Raw genomic sequence first — 23,177 nt, forward strand, 5'->3', positions numbered from 1 at the left:
TGGTAAGGGTCTACCAGATGATGCCTTATGCAAAATATCTAAGCTCTAGGCCTTTTGGGTTTTTACAAGAAGGTATTTTAAGTTTTTACTATATGTACATAGTGAAAATCAATGACCCCCGGGGCAGGGCCAATTTTGACCCCAGGGCTATATTTTGAAAAATCTTGTTAGAGGTCTACCAGACAATGCCTTATGCAAAATATCTAAGGTCTAGGCCTTTTGGGTCTCTACAAGAAGATTTTTTAAATTTATTCTTATAATTCCTTTTGGTTGCCATGGCAACCAAATTTCTGCATGGAATGAAATTCTTTGAACAACTTTGGAAGCCCTTCACCCAAGGAACAATCCTGCCAAGTTTGGTTGAAATTGGACTAGTGGTTTTACACAAGAAAATTTTTTAAGTTCACTATATAATCTATATAACACACACACACACAAACACACAGGTGAATCGCTATATGCCACCGCATCGCAGATGCTGCGGTGGCATAAAAACAAAATCACCCAAAATGTCAGTTAATAGATTTATTTGATTTTTTAAACAAATATCATTAACATATAAACAAATATCATTAACATATACTTATTCAACATACAGTCAAACCCGATGACCATGCCACCCAAAAGGACAAACTGAGTATGGCCTTTATTTGGAGGTTACTATATTCTATCTAATCAATGGAGGGTTATCGAAAAATGGTCTTTGTTTACAGTGTTCTTTATTTGGAGGTGCTCTTTAAAACAGGTTTGACTATCATTGGTCATATATGAGGGAAAATGTCTTGTAACTGACTTCTATATTTATGACCTTTCCTGCTACTTTCCACTAAAACACAGCAGAGTAAAAATGCCTCCTTCAAAGTTTTTGCCAGCGGCAAAGAGTACGCGGACTACTTTCATACAAACAATCAGTCTCACTGTCTGATAGCACAGCCTTTAACTATCCAAACTATAAAACACAGTTGTACCCGATGCTGTAACAGATAACTCTTTCCCACATATCAATCAAAATGGTGACATTATTACCTCCCTTAGAATTGATAGAGTTTTCAGTCTGGTACTTAATCTGAACAGAAACCAAAAAATCAGCAGAAATGTTGTCTTCAGAGTTCTTGGATTGTGATAGTCTATGATATTCATAATGCATTTTCTTTCTATCTGTCTACTATGAACACAACATCCTTTCATTTCTCTATATTTTCAAGGAAAGCCCATTCATTTTAGCATAAAATGCAGCTCCTTCATGAAGTATGTTAACCATACATTTTTTTTATTGCAGTATGTCCACCATAATGACTGAGCTCTTATGTAATCTATGTTTTTCTTTGTTACCCTCCCTTTGCATACTGATATATTCAATAACAATATTGTCATAACAATACTTAAACTCTTTTTTAAGTTTGACTGCCAAACAAACTATGCAAACTGAGCTTTCTTTATGTCAGTATGATCACCATATTCAAGCTGCATTTTTCCCTGAAAAGGTTCATTGTCAAAATGGATCCTTTGCATATTAAACAGTGTTTACCAAACAAAGGGAGCTCTTTCTCGTAACATTCTCACATCAAACTGATGCCATTCTTTCTGTTTTATCCACAGTTCTTGTGTAGTATCTAAACAAGCCAGGATAGCTGCACCTTTCCACGCCACAATTTGTGGGTCTAACTCCTAGAAGAAAAGATATTTTATTAAAGCAACAACCCTCAAAATGTGTATTGAACAATATATTATTCCTTATTTTAACAATATTATTAAAGTGCAAGACCTTTTTGAGATCACTATTTATTTTTATATAATTGAAGAAAAAAGTAATCAAAGAAAACAAATGATTTAAGTGAACTGTTCTTTTATAAATGTAACGAAAAAATGTTGTAAAGGGTAAAAGATTTTCACCATTTTACATACTGTTACAGATTATTGATTTTGAGGGATTTTTTTCTATTCTTAATCATATGTTATATAGGGAATGACCCTAAAATTGGCAACAAGGGGAGGTAATGCATGCTATGTTGGAAAAATCTATAAAAGAGTCAAATTTATGAACATTGTAATTATAAATATTTGACCTCAAAGATTAAGGTCATTTGGGTGTCAAGGTCATAATTATCTTAATATGTCAAAACTATTAGAAAAGATTATACATTGGAACATGTATGTTGTGTCTTTATAATTAAGATTTTGGCTTGTACATGTTTAATTAACGCAGATTTCAGCGTTTCTAAAGGTGAAAAAAATATTTTTTATTAAATCGTTTCATATCATTGTCAAATCAAAAGAATTAAAGTGGAAAATAAAATTTGCTGTCATTTAAATACTTAAACAGTAAGAAAACCCCTCGATACCTCTAATCTACCGGTCCACTCTAAATGTAAATTGTAAAATGTAATTAAGTTAAGCGGATGATTTGTTTCCTGATCTTCTATTTTTAGAAATAATGTCACTGACATGCCATAAACAACTCTCAGGACACTGTTTTGAAAAAGGCTTAATGTGATATAATGCACATTTCGAAGATAAAGTTACTGCAATAGTTAATTTGAAACAACACTGAACTGTTTTTCTAACAGAAAATAAAAGCTGAAGGCCTCTTTAAAGATACCTAGGTCAAAGTTGTCTATGGTCCTATGGGCAGACAAAAAAAATAAGAAAACGGACAGGACAAATATAATACACCCACAACATGTATGATTCCAGGAATATAACCTTTTATTACCTTTGGTCTTGTAATGACATCCATAGTTTCAAGCAATGGTCGGAAATATCCTGGCATATTCTTCCATATACAATACTGTAACCATGGTTGCGTACTCTCAAAATTAAACCCGCCTCCTACCACAACTATACAGCTGTACATCTTCTTCTTCATATCATCAGAATCTGTAAGGTAAATTTATTTTACCTTCTACTACCAAAAACCTTGGTGTATATTTCAAATGGAAGACTTGATGTGAACAGTTATAATCTTTTTTTAGGTAGAATGAGTTAAAACAGTTTAGCACCAAGCTTGGTGAAGACTTGGGCCTGTTCATAATTTCTTGATTTACATGTTTTAATAATATTATTAATCCTTGTTTTGCTAATTTTGTGTAATGGACATTTAACTATTTGAATTTAGAGCAATCCATTTATGGTTTAAGCGATTTCAAATTTTTATAAAAGGGGAATTTTGTAGTAAATGTAACCTGTAGTTTTCAGGTCTGACTGTTTATTTGAACAGGCTGTCAAAGCTATATACAGATTACTGGCATCACCTGTTTTTTCTCCACACTTATGAGCGTTTAAATTTTTTATGCAGTCATAAACTTGATTTGTTTTACACTGTGTGGTTCAATTTGTATATGCACTCTTCACAACATATTAAAAACTAGTGATTTACCCATATGTTGAATATCAAGAATATATATAACTATTAGTCTAAGATATTTAGATTCAACTAATATCCCATATTCTTTATACATACAATGTAAATACAAAACAAAAACTGCTTTCTACAAGAAAAACCTATATTTTATAAAAGGTAACAAGGTATGACCTGTTATATTACTAACAAATCAGTCTATTTGTTTGGACACTGAACTTACCACATTTATCAATACTATAAAGAACAGCCTCATCCAACCCCATTAGAGGCGGAGTCACTTGTTCAACTGTAGACTCCTCCTCCATTTCTTCTTCCCCCTCCCCTCGCCTAGTTTTTGTGGTATCAGTCATTGCCATTGATTCAGGCATATCATTAGAGTCTTCATCTTGTAGCACATTGAGGCCAGACTCATCTAATGTAAGGTCTGGACCTTCTCTTGTAGTGTCTTGATTATCCTTCTTCTTGGACATTTTAGTAGCCTTTAACACATCAAATAATTAAAATATCATCTGTAAATACTCTTAGGCATTTTAGTGGCTTTTAAACATCAAATAATTTTGAAATCATGATGTAAGCCTTTGTAAATACCCTAGTGATGTTTTTCTTGTTTGATTATAAGGTCAAATGAAAAGCTTTAACCTTTACTTGCTGAATTTGTCTACTGGATTTACCCTGCTTTGTATTGAGGACAGTCCATTTGAAAATTGAGGGATTTTCATATCAACATACAAAAACTGAGTTACCAACAGTATAGAGTCTGGTCTATATTGGTGGCAAAAGTTAATCACTTAAGGGTAAATGGTGGGGGAAGCTATAAAATTCCTTTTCAGCATGATTGGTGAAGCACTAATACGCTCATATATAGTAATTACTATCTTCTTGTAAGGTTTGAACCAGTAATAAAATAAGACCTATTGTTAAATGTTTTATAAATTATCTAAACACTTGAAAATTAACAAGTAAAATCTACTCCATCAAACATAATACTATCATGCAAGTGTATTAAGCAAGTGAAACAGGTTTTTCTTTCAAATTTTGCAAAGGCAATTCGTCATAGAGCGGGTAAGACACTTAGTTTTACTGCAGTAAGTGAACATACCTCTATAGCAAAGGTATAATTACAATTTCATCATTGGTAATTAAAATTTATAATGTAAAGTCTTAATAAACTTACTGGATCTTGTCTGGTCTGAACTTGTTTCAAGTAGAAATCATCATGGGGGTCAGCTGGGTCTCCTTCATTACGTTTCTGTAGTCTACATAGATTCTCACCTTTATAAATATAATTATTTAGAAAAATAATAGCAGCTGTTATGCAAGGAGTATTCTTCATGAAGCCATTCATCTAATGACTTAACAAGCAATTATCATAGTATTGCAAGCAATCCATAAGTCCCCTACGGGTTAGAACCCCATCAACATTCTGAAGGGCCATTGGCCATTCATTAATGTTTCAATTTTTCTCTATTTTAAGTAAATTTGTTGGAAAAGTTCTTTAAAAGTGATCACAGGAAACAGTTTTTATGAACAGACAGACAGACAGACTGAAGGACACTCTATAGTTAATATTTGAAACATCCAAATATATAACATTTTTAAAAGAAAAATTCTTAAAAAGGAGATAACTCTTAAATTAAAGATGCAATTTCATAAAAAAATTTCAGCTCTTTTTGACTAATCACAAATATTGTTATATTTGTCATGTTTTAAGCCTATTTGTTGACAAGGCAACCAACATTTTTTCAAAATAGGAAGAAAAGATAAGACAAGCATAATCTCCAGACTGCCATCTACCCATATGTCAAGTTTCATAAAAATATTTCCAGTACTTTTTCAGTTATCACTGGATTCAGTTTATGTGTAAAATTTGCCATATTTTCAGTCTTTGTGTTGCCATAGCAACCAGAATTTTCAACATAGGAAGAAAAGAAAAAGACTGAAATTCTGACAAACTGACGGACGGACAATGACATAACAATACCCCCCCCATTCCATCGGTGGGGAATAATTACTTAAACAAGAGAAATTGTACATTGGCAATCTAAACTGCACCTTCGAAAAATATAATTTTGAAAACATTTCTGTTGAATTATAGAATAGTATACCTTGTTAAGCTAGCATATCGGGGAATAATGTCTAATTATAGAACAGTATACCTTGTAGAGCTAGCATATCGGGGAATAGTGTCTAATTATAGAACAGTATACCTTGTAGAGCTAGCATATCGGGGAATAGTGTCTAATTATAGAACAGTATACCTTGTAGAGCTAGCATATCGGGGAATAGTGTCTCATTATAGAACAGTATACCTTGTTAAGCTAGCATATCGGGGAATAGTGTCTAATTATAGAACAGTATACCTTGTAAAGCTAGCATATTGGGGAATAGTGTCTAATTATAGAATAATATACCTTGTAAAGCTAGCATATCTGGGAATAGTGTCTAATTAAAGAATACTATACCTTGTTAAGCTAGCATATCGGGGAATAGTGTCTAATTATAGAATAATATACCTTGTAAAGCTAGCATATCGGGGAATAGTGTCTAATTATAGAACAGTATACCTTGTAAAGCTAGCATATCGGGGAATAGTGTCTAATTATAGAATAATATACCTTGTAAAGCTAGCATATCTGGGAACAGTGTCTAATTATAGAACAGTATACCTTGTTAAGCTAGCATAGCGGGGAATAGTATCTAATTATAGAATAGTATACCTTGTAAAGCTAGCATATCTGGGAATAGTGTCTAATTATAGAATATTACACCTTGTAAAGCTAGCATATCCGGGAATAGTGTCTAATTATAGAATAGGACACCTTGTAAAGCTAGCATATCCGGGAATAGTGTCTAATTATAGAATAGTATACCTTGTAAAGCTAGCATATCTGGGAATAGTGTCTAATTATAGAATAGGATACCTTGTAAAGCTAGCATATCTGGGAAGAAAAGGCTGAGTGGAGCAAGGACCAGCTCATCTCCTATCTGTATAAGATATTTGATAATATTCTCTCCTGGTCGCTTTATCTGTATAGATTCTTCTAAATAACCATATCTATTCTGTAAATATATGAAGAGCTCTTAATATTAAATATGAAAGCGTTGTCATAGTAATAAGATCTACAGGGTGTTACATGTGGTTTGGCTGTCATCAGGGTGTCCGTTTGACCCTTGAAATGACTCTTTGACCCTCCAAATTTCCAAAAGGCCTGATTCGACCCTCAGTATTTTAACTGGAGGGTCACATTTTGTTAAAATCATGGGGATTTGACCTTGTAGTTGGTAAAACTTAGTCAAAATGACCCTCAGGATTTCATGGCTAGTGAACACCCTGGTCATTGAGTTTACTCGCCTCATCTGTTAAGATCCTGCAGCCCTCGGGCCATTATGTACATCTTCAAGCAATCAGCACATAATGGCCAGGAGCAACCAAGTCTTAACCACTAAATAATAACTCCATAATTTGCATTTTTTAATCAGAACATACTAATTTGATAGCCTGGCTCTATACTGGAATTTTAAAGTTACCATATGCACTTTTAACAGTTTAATAAAGGAACCCTGAGAAAAGACAGAAAAGAATAAATGATTAATTATTTAATATACTTACATGATCTAAATGACATAATTTTTCTTTTAATTCTTGTATAAGTAGAGAATCTGGATTAAATCTTAGATCTAGGGCTGGGTTGAAGCCTAGAGTGTTCAACATTTCTAGAAACATCCTCGATATATCACTACCTCCAGTTTCCATTGTTAATCTGCAGATATATAAATGTTAAATTACATTCATGACAAGTTAGGACTAATAATCAAAAGTTTATTAACTTCTTGTGTGTTTATTCACATTAGTAAAGCAAAAATCCTATGGCTACTTTCCAGCTTACTAGTCGAGGGAAAACTTGGGTGTCTCTTTATGCTCTATTTCAGGCTGGATAGCTTCCTCACATGAAAGGATTAGTTTCCCTATAGTAGAGAGGGGCAAGCAAATAATAGTTTTGAAGTTTAAACAATAAACAAGTGTGATTTAAATATCAATAATGAAATATGAAAACAAAAGTTAAACAAGAGCCATGTTAACATGGCCATCCCCCGCCGAATGTGTTTGCTCATTGGAAGAACATATATGTAGTAGAGCAGGATAATTCAATTTTAAGAGGTCTTTTGGTACTGAAAACGGATGGCTGAAGTGATTACAGATTTCAAACCTATGTGAATACTGATGGCTGAAAATAACAAAGGGCAATAACTTAAAAATAATGCAGGGTAGGTTATTCTTGTGTGCTGCACTCCTCCATAATGAGATCTATCCACCTATGAAGTTTCAAGTTGACACCGCTAACACTTTTGAGAAAAGGTATGAAAAATAACAGAGGGCAATAACTCAAAAATTATAAAGGGTAGTTATCTTTAGCCCACAGCATTCCTTTTCAATATGATAAATCCACCTATGAAGTTTCATGTTGACATCTCAAACAATATGATACACAAGATCAACAAGGAAAGGCAGCATTCAAAGACTTTTTGAGTTATGCTCCACTCAGGTGAACAATTAAGTATGAAAAATAACAAAGGGCAATATCTCAAAAATTATTATAAGTAGACTTATTACTCTTGTGCACTGCATATCTCCTGAGTGAGATATATTCACCTAAGAAGTTTCATGTTGATATCTCAAAGACTTTTTGAGTTATGCTCTGGACAAAAATCAAGTTTGAAAAATAACAAAGGGCAATTACTCAAAAATTATAAAGGGTAGAGTTATCATTCTTGTGCACAACATTCTATCTTAATAAGATCTACCCACCTATGAAGTTTCATGTTGACATCGCAAAGACTTTTTGAGTTATGCTCCAATCAGGTGAAAAATTAAGTATGAAAAATAACAAAGGGCAATAACTCAAACATTATGAAATGTACAGTTATCATTCTTGTGCACTGCACACCTCCTGAGTGAGATCTATCCACCTATGAACATTGTAAGTTGATACCTCAAATACTTTTTGAGATATGCTCCGGACAAAAATGTGGGACGCAGGACAGACGAATTCTTGTGCACAGCAAGATCTACCCACCTATGAAGGTTCATGTTGATGTATGAATGTATGAACATTGTAAGTTGATACCTCAAAGGCTTTTTGAGATATGCTCTGGACAAAAAATTAAGTTTGAAAAATAACAAAGGGCAATAACAGAAAAATTATGCAGGGTAGAGTTATCATTCTTGTGCATTGCACAACTCCTAAATATGATCTATCCACCTATGAACATTGTAAGTTGATACCTCAAATACTTTTTGAGATATGCTCCGGACAAAAATGTGGGACGAAGGACAGACGAAAGGATGGAGACTATTTCTATATCCCCCACCGCCTTTCAGCGGGGGATAACAAGAAAGGACGACATTCAATAACCCATCTTCATCTAAAACTTTTCACGTATTAATAACCAAAGGTGATACCGAGACATAGCAATATATGCCTGAGAACAAATAATATATTAATTAGCAAAGTTTTTCATATGTTTATGTACCGAAAATTGACCTTTATATTATATACTTGCAAACCAAATATAAACACAACCAATGAAGTCCTTTAAAGAGTTATTATGAAAAAAATTCCAGGTAAAGAAGGTCTGCATATCACATTATCAGTTATGAACATTCTTTGGGCATGTAATGAAAGAAGGTTATGAAGACAGAAATAAGTATTTGACAATGGACAAGGTTATATTTGGTCCTTTCTCTCATGCTCCCTTGTCCTGACTAAGGCTGTTTTCAATATTCAGCACTAAAACTGCTTAGAGAGGAGAAATCAACTACAACCTCATAAGTTTACAGAACAAATATCATGAGCGTAATTCCCAAAACAAGAGCTGTCGGTAGGACAGCAACGCTCGACTATTCTTAGTGCTTGATAGTAAAAACAAGAGCTGTCGGTAGGACAGCAACGCTCGACTATTCTTGGTGCTTGATAGTAAAAAAAATGCTTGATACAGTTACCTCCTCCTGTTTACAGGTTGGGGTCATGATGGTGAACAAGTGTGCAAAGTTTCAAAGCCATATGTCAATGGACTTTGAAAATATTTGAACTATTACAAAAACTTTAACGTAAATTCTAAGTCGAAAAAGGGGCATAATTCTGTCAAAATGCTTGATACAGTTACCTCCTCCTGTTTACAGGTTGGGGTCATGATGGTGAACAAGTGTGCAAAGTTTCAAAGCCATATGTCAATGGACTTTGAAAATATTTGAACTATTACAAAAACTTAAACGTAAATTCTAAGTCGAAAAAGGGGCATAATTCTGTCAAAATGCTTGATAGAGTTACCTCCTCTTGTCTACAGGTTTGGGTCATGATGGTGAACAAGTGTGCAAAGTTTCAAAGCCATATGTCAATGGACTTTGAAAATATTTGAACTATTACAAAAACTTTAACGTAAATTCTAAGTCGAAAAAGGGGCATAATTCTGTCAAAATGCTTGATAGAGTTACCTCCTCCTGTCTACAGGTTGGGGTCATGATGGTGAACAAGTGTGCAAAGTTTCAAAGCCATATGTCTATGGACTTTGAAAATATTTGAACTATTACAAAAACTTTAACATAAGTGGTTACGCCGACGCCGATGCGGACGCCGACGCTCAGGTGACTGCAATAGCTCTACTTATTCTTATCGAATAGTCGAGCTAAAAATGCTTGATACAGTTACCTCCTCCTGTTTACAGGTTGGGGTCATGATGGTGAACAAGTGTGCAAGGTTTCAAAGCCATATGTCAATGGACTTTGAAAATATTTGAACTATTACAAAAACTTTAACGTAAATTCTAAGTCGAAAAAGGGGCATAATTCTGTCAAAATGCTTGATAGAGTTACCTCCTCCTGTCTACGGGTTGGGGTCATGATGGTGAACAAGTGTGCAAAGTTTCAAAGCCATATGTCAATGGACTTTGAAAATATTTGAACTATTACAAAAACTTTAACGTAAATTCTAAGTCGAAAAAGGGGCATAATTCTGTCAAAATGCTTGATAGAGTTACCTCCTCCTGTCTACAGGTTGGGGTCAAGATGGTGAACAAGTGTGCAAAGTTTCAAAGCCATATGTCAATGGACTTTGAAAATATTTGAACTATTACAAAAACTTTAACATAAGTGGTTACGCTGACGCCGACGCTCGGGTGACTGCAATAGCTCTACTTATTCTTATCGAATAGTCGAGCTAACAATACCAACCTTGTTTTTCTTTGTGATATTCCATCTTCCACACAGCATACACTGGTTTTTTGATCGCCTACATCTACTATACAACCTGTGGGTACACCTGCACCGAACGCCCCACACACCGACTCCTGCAAAAACATACATTTATATTCAACAAGATCTTTCAGATGAACTATCCCATCACCTGTTTTAAGATTCCAGAGTTTTCAAGTATCCTCTTTTACTGTGATTGTCAAACAAGTATAAATTGTGTAAAAAAGCTTAGAGAGGTTTTGCTTCACTTTGTTCAATTAAGGAATGATATGTATATTTCAACTTACTTGGTGAACTATTGCAGCACCAAAACCCAGTCTGTTTAACAACACGTTCATCATTTCTCGTATATGCATATGTGTATACACATCTGGTATCAACAACAGCGCTTTGTAATACTGCAAGACATAGAACAAAACATTATTACATGTATTAAAAAAGATTTTTTTCTGAAATCAAAAAAAAAATTAATAGACAAAGTATTGAAAAACTTCCTAACTGAGTGTATTTAGAAAACTTATGATATTTCTAGGGGTAAAGTAACACTATTCCATGTTTCTATATAATGAACTTAAACAGTTCATTTGGAAATATTCAAAATTGTTATTCCACTGCAACAAAATAACTCTTGTTAGAATTTATACACATGTTTATGCTCTTATATGATTTATGTAAAATAAATTACAAAACAAAACATGTATTAAATCTTGCTTATCTTTGAAAAATACCTATAAATAATATAATTTCCACTTTATTGAATTATTTGACCTCTTATAGTAGTACTAAAATCAAAATTCAAGAAAACAGTTTGTTTGATTGGGTTTTACGTCATACCAACACAGTATAGGTCATATGGCAACATAGCTTTACTGGTGGAGGAAGACTTCAGGTGCCCTTCGATGCATTATTTTAGGTACAAATGGGCACCTGAGTAGAACCACCTATGTTACTTAAGCTAGCTGGATAACTTTCTCACATGAAAGAGTCCAAAGTCCCTGTCGGTATTTGTACCCACAGCAGTAAAGGGCAAGTGGTTTGAAGTCAATTACCTTAACCACTTGACCACTGACGCCCCATTCAAGAAAAACAGATTCTAACCTATGTACAGCCCATATTTGGAGATAGTAAGTAAAGAAAAGATAGAAAATCACTGCATACCTTCAAATCTTTAACAGGTATATCTAAAAATGTCTCTAATGCTGTGCCCCAGATAGATTCTATGTCAGCCATGACTGCATTCACTGTTCCACCTGGACCATCATGTAAATTTAGCCGGCCTCTTCTGACTGGCCAATTTATACTGTAACCTGTCCCAGGTTTAATATACATAGCCTATAAAACAGCAGAGAAAGAGGGAGGGTCATAAGAAGAAAAAGTTTCATTAATGACAACATGCATCAATTACTTTTAAACAAATGAAAATTAACACAACACTTTTTTTCACCAAATTATTTTTTGAAACTTTGACTTCTGACAAATTTTTTCAATTGTGATAACAAGATTGTCTCCACTTTTCTAAATGCACAACTAAAACTACTTCCTTTAAAACTTAATCAAATCTGGTATGAAAAAAAGGGCATTGCAGAAAATTTGAAGAATAAGTAAACTTAATAAAAAGTACATATCAATGCATACTTCATCTCCAATCACAAACTGTGGATTTCTGTCAGTGTTTGTCCATTTAAATGGAGACGGCACATCTGTTCTTTGACCTCTAACTCTAACGTTGTTACTATGTAGCTGTAAATAGATAAAAGCATGATCCTTTTACAAATTACCAAACATTCTAATGCATGTTTAAAATCATAAAGATTCCTTAAAGTCATGACCATGAATTATGAAAGAAAACTTATTGGTCAAGCATAACCAGGCAGTCAACACAATGTGGATTCATACATCCTCACTGTGCTGTCTGATCATTGCCTGCACTGATCTCTTTTCAATCAGTACTTATTTTGAAACTTTCCCTAAAATATTTTGGTACAGAATAAAAGTTGGACAAGTCTATTTAACTTTAAGTTATTTAGTGGGGCTATATTGATTGATATCCTCACTTCTCAAATAAATATAAAATTATTTTAGTCAATAACTTCTCAGATCTAAAAATATTAAAAATCAAACAGATTTGTATAACTATAACTCTCCATTTTGGCATTCATAAAACTCTATTTTATATAAAATTTTAACTATTCATTAACTGCTTAATCATTCTTAAATGATTCAATATAATAGTAATTGCCAAAGATGGAAGCAAGAGCATTGAATCTAGAATCAGAGTCAAACTCAAAGTGCGTCCCGTCTACATTTAAGTCTAACTTTATCATATCAATATCATCAACTTACTGGTCTTAACATTGCCAATACCTGTTTTACTGAGGAAGGTGGCCTATATTCACCAGAGTCCATTGGCTTTCCTTCCAGGGATTCATTTGCTGCCTTCAGACCTTGATCTCTTTGTTTCCTTGCACCTGAATGCTAGTTTTCATGAAAAAGCAAAACAATTAATATGGATCTAAAGACACTGGAATATATTTGTCATCATTAAAGTCATTAAACCTCTTGTGACCTTTTTAAACAAGGTCTTAACTCATGAAAACAGCAGGGCTCTCAGTAGGGTCAGAATTTCACGAGTCAAAGACTCTTTGGCCAAAATTTTCATGAGTCAAATCATTTTTTTCTAGTGTCATTTGACTACATGAATCATTTTTATATTACAAAAATGACTGTATTGGAGGTCATTTTTGGAGATTCCAAAGTCTAAATTGACAAAAAAAAATCCATAATTATTTATGTCTATATCCCCCTAAAAAAAAACAAACAAACAACAAATAAAACAAAAAAATTAATTGCTGTGAAAGAATAAAATAAGCAGCAGCTTTTCTGATTAAATGTATAAAATATATAAAAAAAAATATCTTTACTGGTATGCTATATATCATATTAATTTTAAATACCAAAATGTACCAGGAATATTTAATGGAAAAAGAAATAACAAATGCACAGGTACTCCAAGTAAATCAAAGACATATTATAAACCTTTAAAAGCAATCATTAATAGACACCTCAAGTATGTTATTCTTATCAGTTGTGTAGAGCTATTTTTAGCACTGTCAAATTGCAGCCACTGAATTGTCGCGCTTCAGTGCACAGGGTATAAACAATTGTGGTGTGTAAAGCATTTAATACACGGCTTATACTGCCTGTTGACATTTTTAATGAGTGTCATTTGAACATATGTAGGATTTGATAGGTAATTAGGGGTGGATTAAAGGTAATTATTATTGAATAGCTGAAAATCCCATGTGGCAAATTGACTCTTGAGCAGTTTTTATCACGTGTCAAATTTGTGCATTTCCCAATTTTCACGAGTCAAAACCCGGATCCCCGTGTCAATCGAGAGCCCTGAAACAGTATTAGAAATGAAATTGCATGTGACAAATACTTCTTCTATGGCGCTATTTTCACTTGTTAAACAGCATGAGTGTTCTGAATAACTGCATGCATATTTGTAAACACCTAAACAGATAATTTTCTCAAAAATGAAGTGTCTGTTGTTATGAAAACTTTTGGCTAAACAAGAAGGTTGAATGCATCAGCCTTTAGTATTAAAGTATTTATTTGTCTGATTATCTGATTTCACAAATTCCTCTATAATATTTTCATGAACATTTTTTTTTTCATGAAAATTTTTTTATTTCATAAAAAATTATTAATTTCATGAAAAATCATTGTTAAAGTATTGTTACTATAATTGTTGTGGAGTATTTATGCTTTCATAGGTTTTAAAAATAAAAATAACCTCTTTTTCTTTTCTGATCATCCATGGAGTTCTGTACTCTGGGATAGAGTTGTCTTTCCTTTTCCTAGCAATACAGTGTGGAATGGTGACAGGAAAAGTGTCTGATGCTCTACCTATTCGTAGATTTAGTGACCCAGGATGAATGACTACTACTGTGTTCACTTGAACTGGCTGAAAAGTAAAAACAATTTTTTTCATTTTATTAAGCTAAGCTTACAAAGATTCTACATTCAAGAAGTAACTTCTGTTGCGATCATTGCCCTAACCAAAATATAGTGGTGTTTGACATGGTAAGATGAGACGTCTTAGTATTCCCTGTCAGTTTCAAACAAACATAAAAGCAAACTTGTGCATTTTCTCCTTATCACCAGGGCAAAATATAATGCCCCATTCCAAATCCAGATAAACAGTGCCTAAATGAAGTACATAAATGAATACCGAATGAAAATCAAGTGTTATCTATCCTGAGTTGCGAGTAAAATTGAGAACAATACAAATAAGTCGAAATGACGCCGTTTTAAAACTGCTAGGTTATTGCAATTTACTGTCTGATTTTCAAAATTCTTACACCAATGTAAAACTAGTGGTCTTTAAACTGTCTTAGCATCTTATCAATATAAACTTTGCCATACGGTATATTTTGAGTTTTGAGTATGACTGTACTTACATTCACTGTTAAACTTACCACCTGTCAGACACATTGCAAACAATTTATACAGACAACAGAAAGGTAACTATAGCAGTAAGTTATCTTTACTTAAAAAAACAACTGATATTTAAAGATTAGATAGGCTTTTGTCTGCTTAAGTTTGGAAACTGTTTATTGGTGTATTGTGTACATGTCGTAGGGTGTAACCAATTATAATTATAATATAATTGGTTGTTTTTATTAATGCAAAATGCTATAAATTATATAATTCATTTCGTGTATTAAATATTGAATGCCATTTATGAAACTGGGGGAGTATATTGAAGGATGTAATCAATAATAATATATCAGACATTCCGAAAAGTAATTTGACATTACTGGACATTCGGTACAGCAATCTTGGAAGAATCACTGGAGCGATTCAGTTTTTGATTTGGAATATGTAATACTGATATTTACTATGTTTATTTAAATTCTAAATATTATCTTGAAGATGGTTTATGTAGAAGTTGACTGTAAAATCTTAAGATTGTTACCGGACAGACGACCGACTTGGACGGAATTTTTCCTGGTCGGAACGTAATTTTACTGGTCAGGTCCGTTGGACCAGCACTTTTCAGAATGACTGATATATTTGGTTGTTTTTATTCATTAGTAAGACATGTACGGACCAGAATTCCATACTTTCAATATATGACATACAGTTGTAACTGTAAACTTTAACACTTCTTTTTCCCCAATTTCTGTTCAGAAAAAATCCTAACATATGACAACCAAACCTAGAATAGTAATACCTTGTTGTTTACATCTACATGAATACTTCCGAGCCAGTAAGACTGACAGTGACTTTAATTGGGAGCAAAGACTCTACTGAAAATCAATAGCGTCATTTGACCAAAAAAGCTTGTAAAAAAAAATGTCGCGAAAACACATGATAAAATCAAAATTAGAAGTGTCAATAAAAGGTTTACTTAAAACCACATGTGCAAAATAAATGAAATTATTTACCTCGTGGATACATTCGGAAGCTACCTGTGTATAAAGACGTTTTGAAGTGTTAACTGGCATTTTTAAATTATTTTCCTAATAAAATATCCATCGGCTGTGTAAAACGTCATCAATCTGTGTGTACAATTTTGTTGAGTGGTACTAAATTCAATATTTAGGTTGAACGTAGCTAAATATGAGGGATTAAATATGATACAAAAGACGTGGTATAGGCATTATAGTCTATTTGAAAGCCCCTGGCCTGATGACATAAAATAATGTAAAGCATTATTAAAGATTAAGACTTACTTAAATGACATGTTTGCATGTAACCTTACTTTATACATGTTGGTCAATGTTGATCCTTCTAAAGTGGTAAACCTAAACAACGAAGATTTCATGCAAAATAACTTTACTGCAGTATTTAAATTAGTAAGCAATATTTTACTCATTCTGCTAAAGATCTCAATATATAGTCTCAATAGTCCGTCAAAAATCATTGCACGTCCGACACAATTTAACGTCATTTCTAAATGAATGGTCTTGTTTGCAGAAAAACAAAATTTTATGTAAACTACATTAATTTTGTAAATTAAGTTTATAAATACGTGTTACATTAAGAACTATTTTTGAATTAATGATCGAATGGTTACAATAAGTTGTATGGTTAATTCTTTCTTTGTTTTCCTTTATTGGCCTTACTGCATGTATATCGATCTAATGTCTTAAATAAAGATAAACATTTCCGTTTGACATATTTTGATATGGTTGTAATTAATGTATATGTATTATAATATATCCCGTAACACAATTTTTATGGGTTTAAATCATAAATATGATGCTCAAATTAAGATTTATCAATATTGTAGGTTCCAAAAAGCATTATTTATAAAGATATTACCGAATTTAACATTTCATGTAAATAAAGGGAGGTAATAAAAATTATTTTCTATAAAGCTATAAAGTTTAAGCCAAATTATACAATAAGAAATGAATGCTTATATTTTAATGATTACATAAAATATGTACAAATATTTGCAGTTCATATTTTACATATTATTCGATGTTTGAAAATTGTTTTATTTGCATAATTATGTACATATATATATATATATATATATATATATATATATATATATATATATATATATATATATATATATATATATATATATATATATATATATATATATATATATATATATATATATATATATATAATTCCACTCGGTGTGGTTTACCACTTTGATCACAACATACAGGATCATAACTTTATCACCTGAAATTTTTATCCTGTGCACGGCAAACTTTTAATTCTAGTGTTATTTAAATTACAAAAAGAAACATCGACATGTGATGTGCAAGAGAATTAATACATTAAATGCAGAGTTAATTTGGCCTAGTTGTTAATAGGGTGCCTACCTCTCAGTATAGGTACCATGGATTCGAGCTCTTGGTCACATCCATGAATGTTTCTTGGTATAACATCAATAGTGGTTAGTTCCAACAAAAGGACTTAAAGCGTTTTAATAGCGTCAACCTATTTTTCTCTCAAAATTGAGCCTAAATAAAATGTTTAACTAACAACACTAACATGTATTAAAGGTCTATACCTGAAGTTTTGAATATTCTAAAAAAATGGCGTTTAAATGTAAACGCATAAGTAGTTTACTTTTACTGTGGGTACTATTAATAATTACACTAACAAAACATTATGTAAATATCAAATTATTCAAGAACAAGGCCAAAAGCCCATGTGTTAAGCTAAATATTGTGCACTGACCTTTAAACTTGTGAAGAATAGATAATTAGAACAGTATAATTATTAAAATATTATGCGGTGTATGCCTCAACGTATATGTATTCAAGATAGAAATTACAATACATAAACAATCAATAGTTAGCTCGTATAATGAAAGTTATGACACAGCAGACAGATGCAGATTGGAAAGTCAAGGTCACAGTCATCTTTCAAACATGTAGATGTTTCGATATGTCATTTTTAGTCAGTTTCTCACTTCATCCAAAATTGGTGCATTAATTCATCATCAATTTCAAGAAAATATTCTAATCAAACTCGGTTTTTAAAACTTATATAAAAACATACAAGATAATATTAAATGAATAATGTAATTGAAAGAAAGAAATTTAATTAATATATAGTTGCTATAGACAGAGTAATTAAGTCACTTTTTGTGTATAGCTGCGCATCTTATGATCACTAACTTATTAACATTTAGGTCAAATTCGAACATTCATCGTGAGTAAAGTAACATAATCAAAACCGCCTGATTGTAAATAGTAATTATATTATGATCACATGCGTTGTCAATAACTTTGCAGTACATTTGTATGCATGACTGCAATGTTAATTCGATTAGATTAACATACATGTACAAATTATCATATCAACCAAGTATATAGTTGAAATTCACACTTATCTAAACTTATTTACACTTATCTAGACTACGCAAGTTCGGTATTTAAATTTATTCCAGACTAAGGCTTTCAAAACATCATTCCGCTTTAAAGAAAAGTTTACTTTTGTATAATTCGAAAACACACGTAATTGATTAACCATACTGTTTAGATGGAACTGACTATATGAACTTCACTATACTTGTATAACGAAAGTATACGTGAGATTGGATGTTTACTTGTTTAACCTACATTTTATAATTAAATTAAAAAAGAGCTTTTATTTTGGACATCAACATGGCAGAAAACACGGAACCAAAGAGAATAGTAGCTATTGGTGTAGATGGAAGTGATAATGCGAAAGCAGCTTTTAATTGTAAGTAAAATACGTTCTTATAAACTTAAAGAGTTAATATTTACAGCCACGTCGCGTCGGGTATATTTGATTCACAGCAGCGGAACCACCTGAAGCTGTAAACCTGCACAATTTACGTTTGTCCTATCTATTTACTTACAGATATATCTATTGGTCCAGGAAAGGAGGGTTCTATTATGGTCAGAACCGTGCTAGGAAAAGTTCTTGTTTAAATCCACAGGTCAAACACCCGAATCAAATGCCAATCATGTATACATATATACATGTACATTCATTAGCATTCATAAACACTTGAATATTCTATCTAAATACATGTATAAGCTGATATAACGTCTCTACCTAATGAAGGTGGTTGAATCAACTTAAGACTTTACACTGTGGTCATTTATTAAATAATGATATTTTGATCAAAAGCATAGCTAGTTTGTCTTGTACTTCTAAAGTAAGTTAAAATGTGTGTAACCTATATGGGTGCATCATAAACATTTATATAGTATTTGCATGTTAATCTATATACATACCTGCAAGTTATGCTTCAATTGAAAGAACAGATAAAATCTTTATAAAGCAGACCCATTGAGCATGTTTAAAATTGTATATAACTGTTTTACAAATTTTTGCGATTCAAAATGTTGTTTTTTCTTCTAATTTTTTTCAGTTTATCTTACAAACGTAAGACAAGAAGGGGATAAAGTATACCTTATATACGCTGTAGAAATCAACCACGTCCTTCATTCAACACAATGGTACAATTGTAAGTAATGTATAAATCGTACATTTGTGTTTAATTAAATATGTCTGTCATAATTAAGACATTAAGAATGACAATTTGGAGAAACTCTGATCAAAACAAGTCTTAAATGATACAATAAAAATTAACTTGATTCCAATATTGAGAGTCTCGAAATGAAGGTATATAGGTAACACAAGCTATACAGTCTACATATTTTAGTATTACAAAATAAAGACAACTTAGTACATTCAATATCTCCAACCTAGAAATAAAGTGGTCCGTACTAGAAGAATCTTTACCCATATTAAGCTAGATTTATCAAATGGACTCGCCCATCGTTCAATCTAGACATTAACGTTTATATAAATTTATTTTTTTGGAGAAAATTTCAAAATATAAACTGACTGAAAAGCAAACAGTACCGACCATGATCAGATGGCACGGATTGATCTGCACTAGTCACATGGGTACAATCTGATGCGGCTAATGATCAAGTGAGATTTTTTTCTTGGTGGCTTGGCACCCACACAGAGTACAGAAATAAAATAGTATGCATTGTTTATAATGATACGTGCATGAACGTGTTTGTGCGTGTGTGCGTGCGTATCCAGAAAGCTACAACAGTCTTTATCATACACAACACAATGTATGAATAATTTCTGTATGACGGTGATAAATATTTAAAAAAAATCTATTTGTTTTGTTTCTTCAGCACCCTACTCTTTCGATAGAGACATGCTTATAAAATTACTTGATGAGGAAAAAGAAAGAATTAAAAAGAAATTAGAGAAGTTTGCAGTGCTCCTAAAAGATGCAGGGGTAACTACTTCTTTAGATTTTCATTTTCTTTTGTAGTACATATGAAGATACATGTATGTTATATTTCTTGGAAAACTTTTAAAGATGATGACGTTGCCAAATTTTTTGCGAATTTTAAGGGTTTGTTTTGCATAAGAAGCAAAGTATATATTACCAAGAAAATTTATTAACTATAACTATTTTTATGTAGAAAATTATTTTTTTCAAACAACATGCTTAAAAGAAATAAAGACTTCTGTTTTTAGACTTTTGTTTTACGATTTTGAATTTAGGATGGATAAAAGTTATTAACTTATTATTATTATATTGTTGTACTTAAAAAACCCTGTAAGAATATACATTGCAGGCGGATTTGTATTATTATTTTTTTAACCTTATTAGAAAATGCTTTGTATAAACAGTACTGTATTTGATGATTGTGTATACTTGTCAATGAAAGAAAACTTCATATGTTCACTGTGACAGCTGTTGAATTGACATGGAATGTGAATAGATTCATGTTGGAAAGGACTTTCATATTAAGGTTGAATTGTATACATAATGATCAATATTTTGTCAGATACAAGCATGTGATAGAATGGCAATTAGTTACCGGACAGTGTTTTTTTTTTTCTCATTTGATTGAAAAGAGGTCTTTGTCTCTTGATTTTGGGAAGAATTATCACTAAAAGTTTTAATTTGGGAAGTTAAACCGCTAGTGTAAGCTCAGATTTTTGAGATCACAGCATGATTTTAAAGAAAATTTCCATTGAGAAGAGGACTGACTTTTATAGGCTTCTGTTATATTAGACTAAACATTAATCACCTCTGTCCATTTTGTCAGAAATGCATTTGAATTTGTGCGTCGTCGGCAATGTGAGATTGGGGTGTTTCTTTACTTATTTTCATTTACTTTGAAAATCGTTTACGGAATAGTTGAAGTGTATAATCTTAACATTATAGTTTTATTTAGGCATTTTCAACTTTTGGTTTTTGTATAAAATATTCGATTCATATTAATACCGTCAAAACGCAGTCGTTCTCTGTATGGATGCCTCTGTATGGATGCATCGCTGAAAACCAATGTATTTATGTCAAAAGTAATGTTAAACTCCTGTTAAAAATCCTGCTGTTTGTGCAATATGAAGAGAAAGCATTTGAGCCATCTGCGCAGTCTGATCAGGATCCATGCTGTTCGCTTACCAACCCTATTACAAGTAGAGAAACTGATAGCGAACAGCATGGATCCTGATCAGACTGCACGGATGCGCAGGCTGGTCTGCATGGATCTATGCTGGTCGCAAACGCACGTTGTTGGTTTTGTCGTGACACGGCTCATTTGTGATTGAATAATATTTACTACATTCATGTAGATATTAAATCTGGTTTACATAAATAATAATCATTTTCCAGATTGATGGCACTGTGAAGAGTATTCACGCTGAATCTCCAGGGGAAGGTTTGTGTAAAGGAATCGAGGAAACCGGTGCGTCACTAGCGATTGTCGGCACACGTGGGATGGGGACGCTGAGGCGCACGTTCTTGGGCAGCGTTAGCGATTACGTGCTACATCACGCGCACGTGCCTGTCCTAATTTGTAGGCACGAGAGTGATCACGATCAATATAAAGGCAAAAAACATTAGCTATAGATCGTTTTAAGAAATGTGCCATTCATATATGTTAACAACTTTAAAATATACATGTATATCGAGGGTTGACCGCAAAACTGCTGTAACTTGTATGTAATAAACAGACAACAGTTTTGAGGTAAACCCACGAATTACACAACATTTAAGCAGTATATGTAAATTTGTATTTGTGTGTATGGCATGGACACCTGTTATTGGATGAAGAATATTTTGATTTGTTTGGAATAGGCATAGACTAATCTAAATTCGTCCTAGGTACAAAACATATCTATTTTCAAAAAGACAATTTCGTTTCTTTTACATTTGTATAATCACTTCTTACACAATATAAATAAACAGATATTATTGCTTGATCACGTGACTAAACACAATGAGATTTAACCTCTGTTTGTAAGGAGACATCTACATTTGTATTTTAATCAGAGTTTAAAGTACAGTGTATTTGTATTTAGATTCAACTAACTTTGAATAATTTAACAAATTCCAACATCCTTTTTTCAAATGTGTGACCTATGTTGGTTTTAATGCAGAAATAAACTAAAACAATGCATGTTGATTTTTTAAACAGAATGTATGTATAATATCGTAGCGGAGAAAAAAGAATGAATATATATTATATACATTTACATAAAATCGTGAACTATAAAAATATTGTTAAATTTACACCTGCCATATACATTTTGCCATATACATTTTGTATTTGTTTAATGTATTATGCATGTATTTAATGCTTAATAAATGTTGTTCATATATTTTATATTTGCTTTAACACAAGTATTACAAAATCTTAAACGAAGCTTATATCAACATGTGGCAAAAACTGATATTTTAGTATCATCGGGTATTTAACAGAATCTCACTTGGGTATCTGAATGTTTAAATAGAGCTTTAAAGTTGCATGCATTCAGATGAACCAAAAAAAATTCGAGAAAGACAAACTTGGAAAATTTTTTTACGAGTTTAAGACAAAAAAGTTCAATATTCAAGTAATAATTTATATGTTTTTTTGCGATAAATGACTGCTTGAGCAGTATTTATCACAATCTATTTTACTGTGTGACTAACGCTGTAATTAAGGGCTATTTTTGCATATTTTGACCTCATTTTGGTTATATACGTGAATTGTAAGTGAAATTTGCAATGTGTAAATTACTTTC

The 23,177-nt window shown here is 32.3% G+C and overlaps 2 protein-coding genes across 2 annotated transcripts; one reads left to right on the forward strand and one right to left on the reverse strand.

The window, feature by feature from the left end:
• Positions 1–1,449: 1,449 nt before the first annotated feature.
• LOC132752190 (actin-related protein 8-like) lies at positions 1,450–16,203 on the reverse strand. The gene is made up of 13 exons (XM_060742493.1): positions 16,067–16,203; positions 14,410–14,580; positions 12,975–13,085; positions 12,246–12,350; positions 11,769–11,942; positions 10,898–11,008; positions 10,590–10,705; positions 6,972–7,122; positions 6,283–6,421; positions 4,536–4,633; positions 3,582–3,840; positions 2,714–2,877; positions 1,450–1,668 (listed from the first exon to the last, which is right to left on the reverse strand). The coding sequence occupies exons 1-13, from the start codon at positions 16,124–16,126 to the stop codon at positions 1,525–1,527; spliced, it is 1,803 nt and encodes a 600-aa protein (XP_060598476.1). The 5' UTR covers positions 16,127–16,203; the 3' UTR covers positions 1,450–1,524.
• A 2,370-nt stretch (positions 16,204–18,573) lies between these two features.
• On the forward strand, positions 18,574–22,585 carry LOC132752191 (uncharacterized). Its single transcript, XM_060742494.1, has 4 exons — positions 18,574–18,839; positions 19,498–19,593; positions 20,285–20,391; positions 21,784–22,585. Exons 1-4 carry the CDS (start codon positions 18,761–18,763, stop codon positions 22,012–22,014), a joined length of 513 nt encoding a protein of 170 aa, XP_060598477.1. The 5' UTR covers positions 18,574–18,760; the 3' UTR covers positions 22,015–22,585.
• The last annotated feature ends 592 nt before the right edge of the window (positions 22,586–23,177 follow it).

Source organism: Ruditapes philippinarum, unplaced genomic scaffold, assembly GCF_026571515.1.
Source record: "Ruditapes philippinarum isolate M1 unplaced genomic scaffold, ASM2657151v2 ctg375_1_1_1_1, whole genome shotgun sequence".
Classification (NCBI taxonomy): domain Eukaryota; kingdom Metazoa; phylum Mollusca; class Bivalvia; order Venerida; family Veneridae; genus Ruditapes; species Ruditapes philippinarum.

Excerpts from the sequence above, each read along its gene's own strand:
- LOC132752190 (XM_060742493.1), bottom strand. The coding sequence starts at position 16,126 with ATGCCAGTTAACACTTCAAAACGTCTTTATACACAGGTAGCTTCCGAA. Across the intron at positions 13,086-14,409 it reads TGATCAGAAAAGAAAAAGAG|CATTCAGGTGCAAGGAAACA; the intron begins GTTATTTTTATT and ends CATGAAAACTAG. Across the intron at positions 3,841-4,535 it reads TTCAGACCAGACAAGATCCA|GCTACTAAAATGTCCAAGAA; the intron begins GTAAGTTTATTA and ends GATGTGTTAAAG.
- LOC132752191 (XM_060742494.1), top strand. The coding sequence starts at position 18,761 with ATGGCAGAAAACACGGAACCAAAGAGAATAGTAGCTATTGGTGTAGAT. Across the intron at positions 19,594-20,284 it reads TTCAACACAATGGTACAATT|CACCCTACTCTTTCGATAGA; the intron begins GTAAGTAATGTA and ends TTGTTTCTTCAG. Across the intron at positions 20,392-21,783 it reads TGCTCCTAAAAGATGCAGGG|ATTGATGGCACTGTGAAGAG; the intron begins GTAACTACTTCT and ends ATCATTTTCCAG.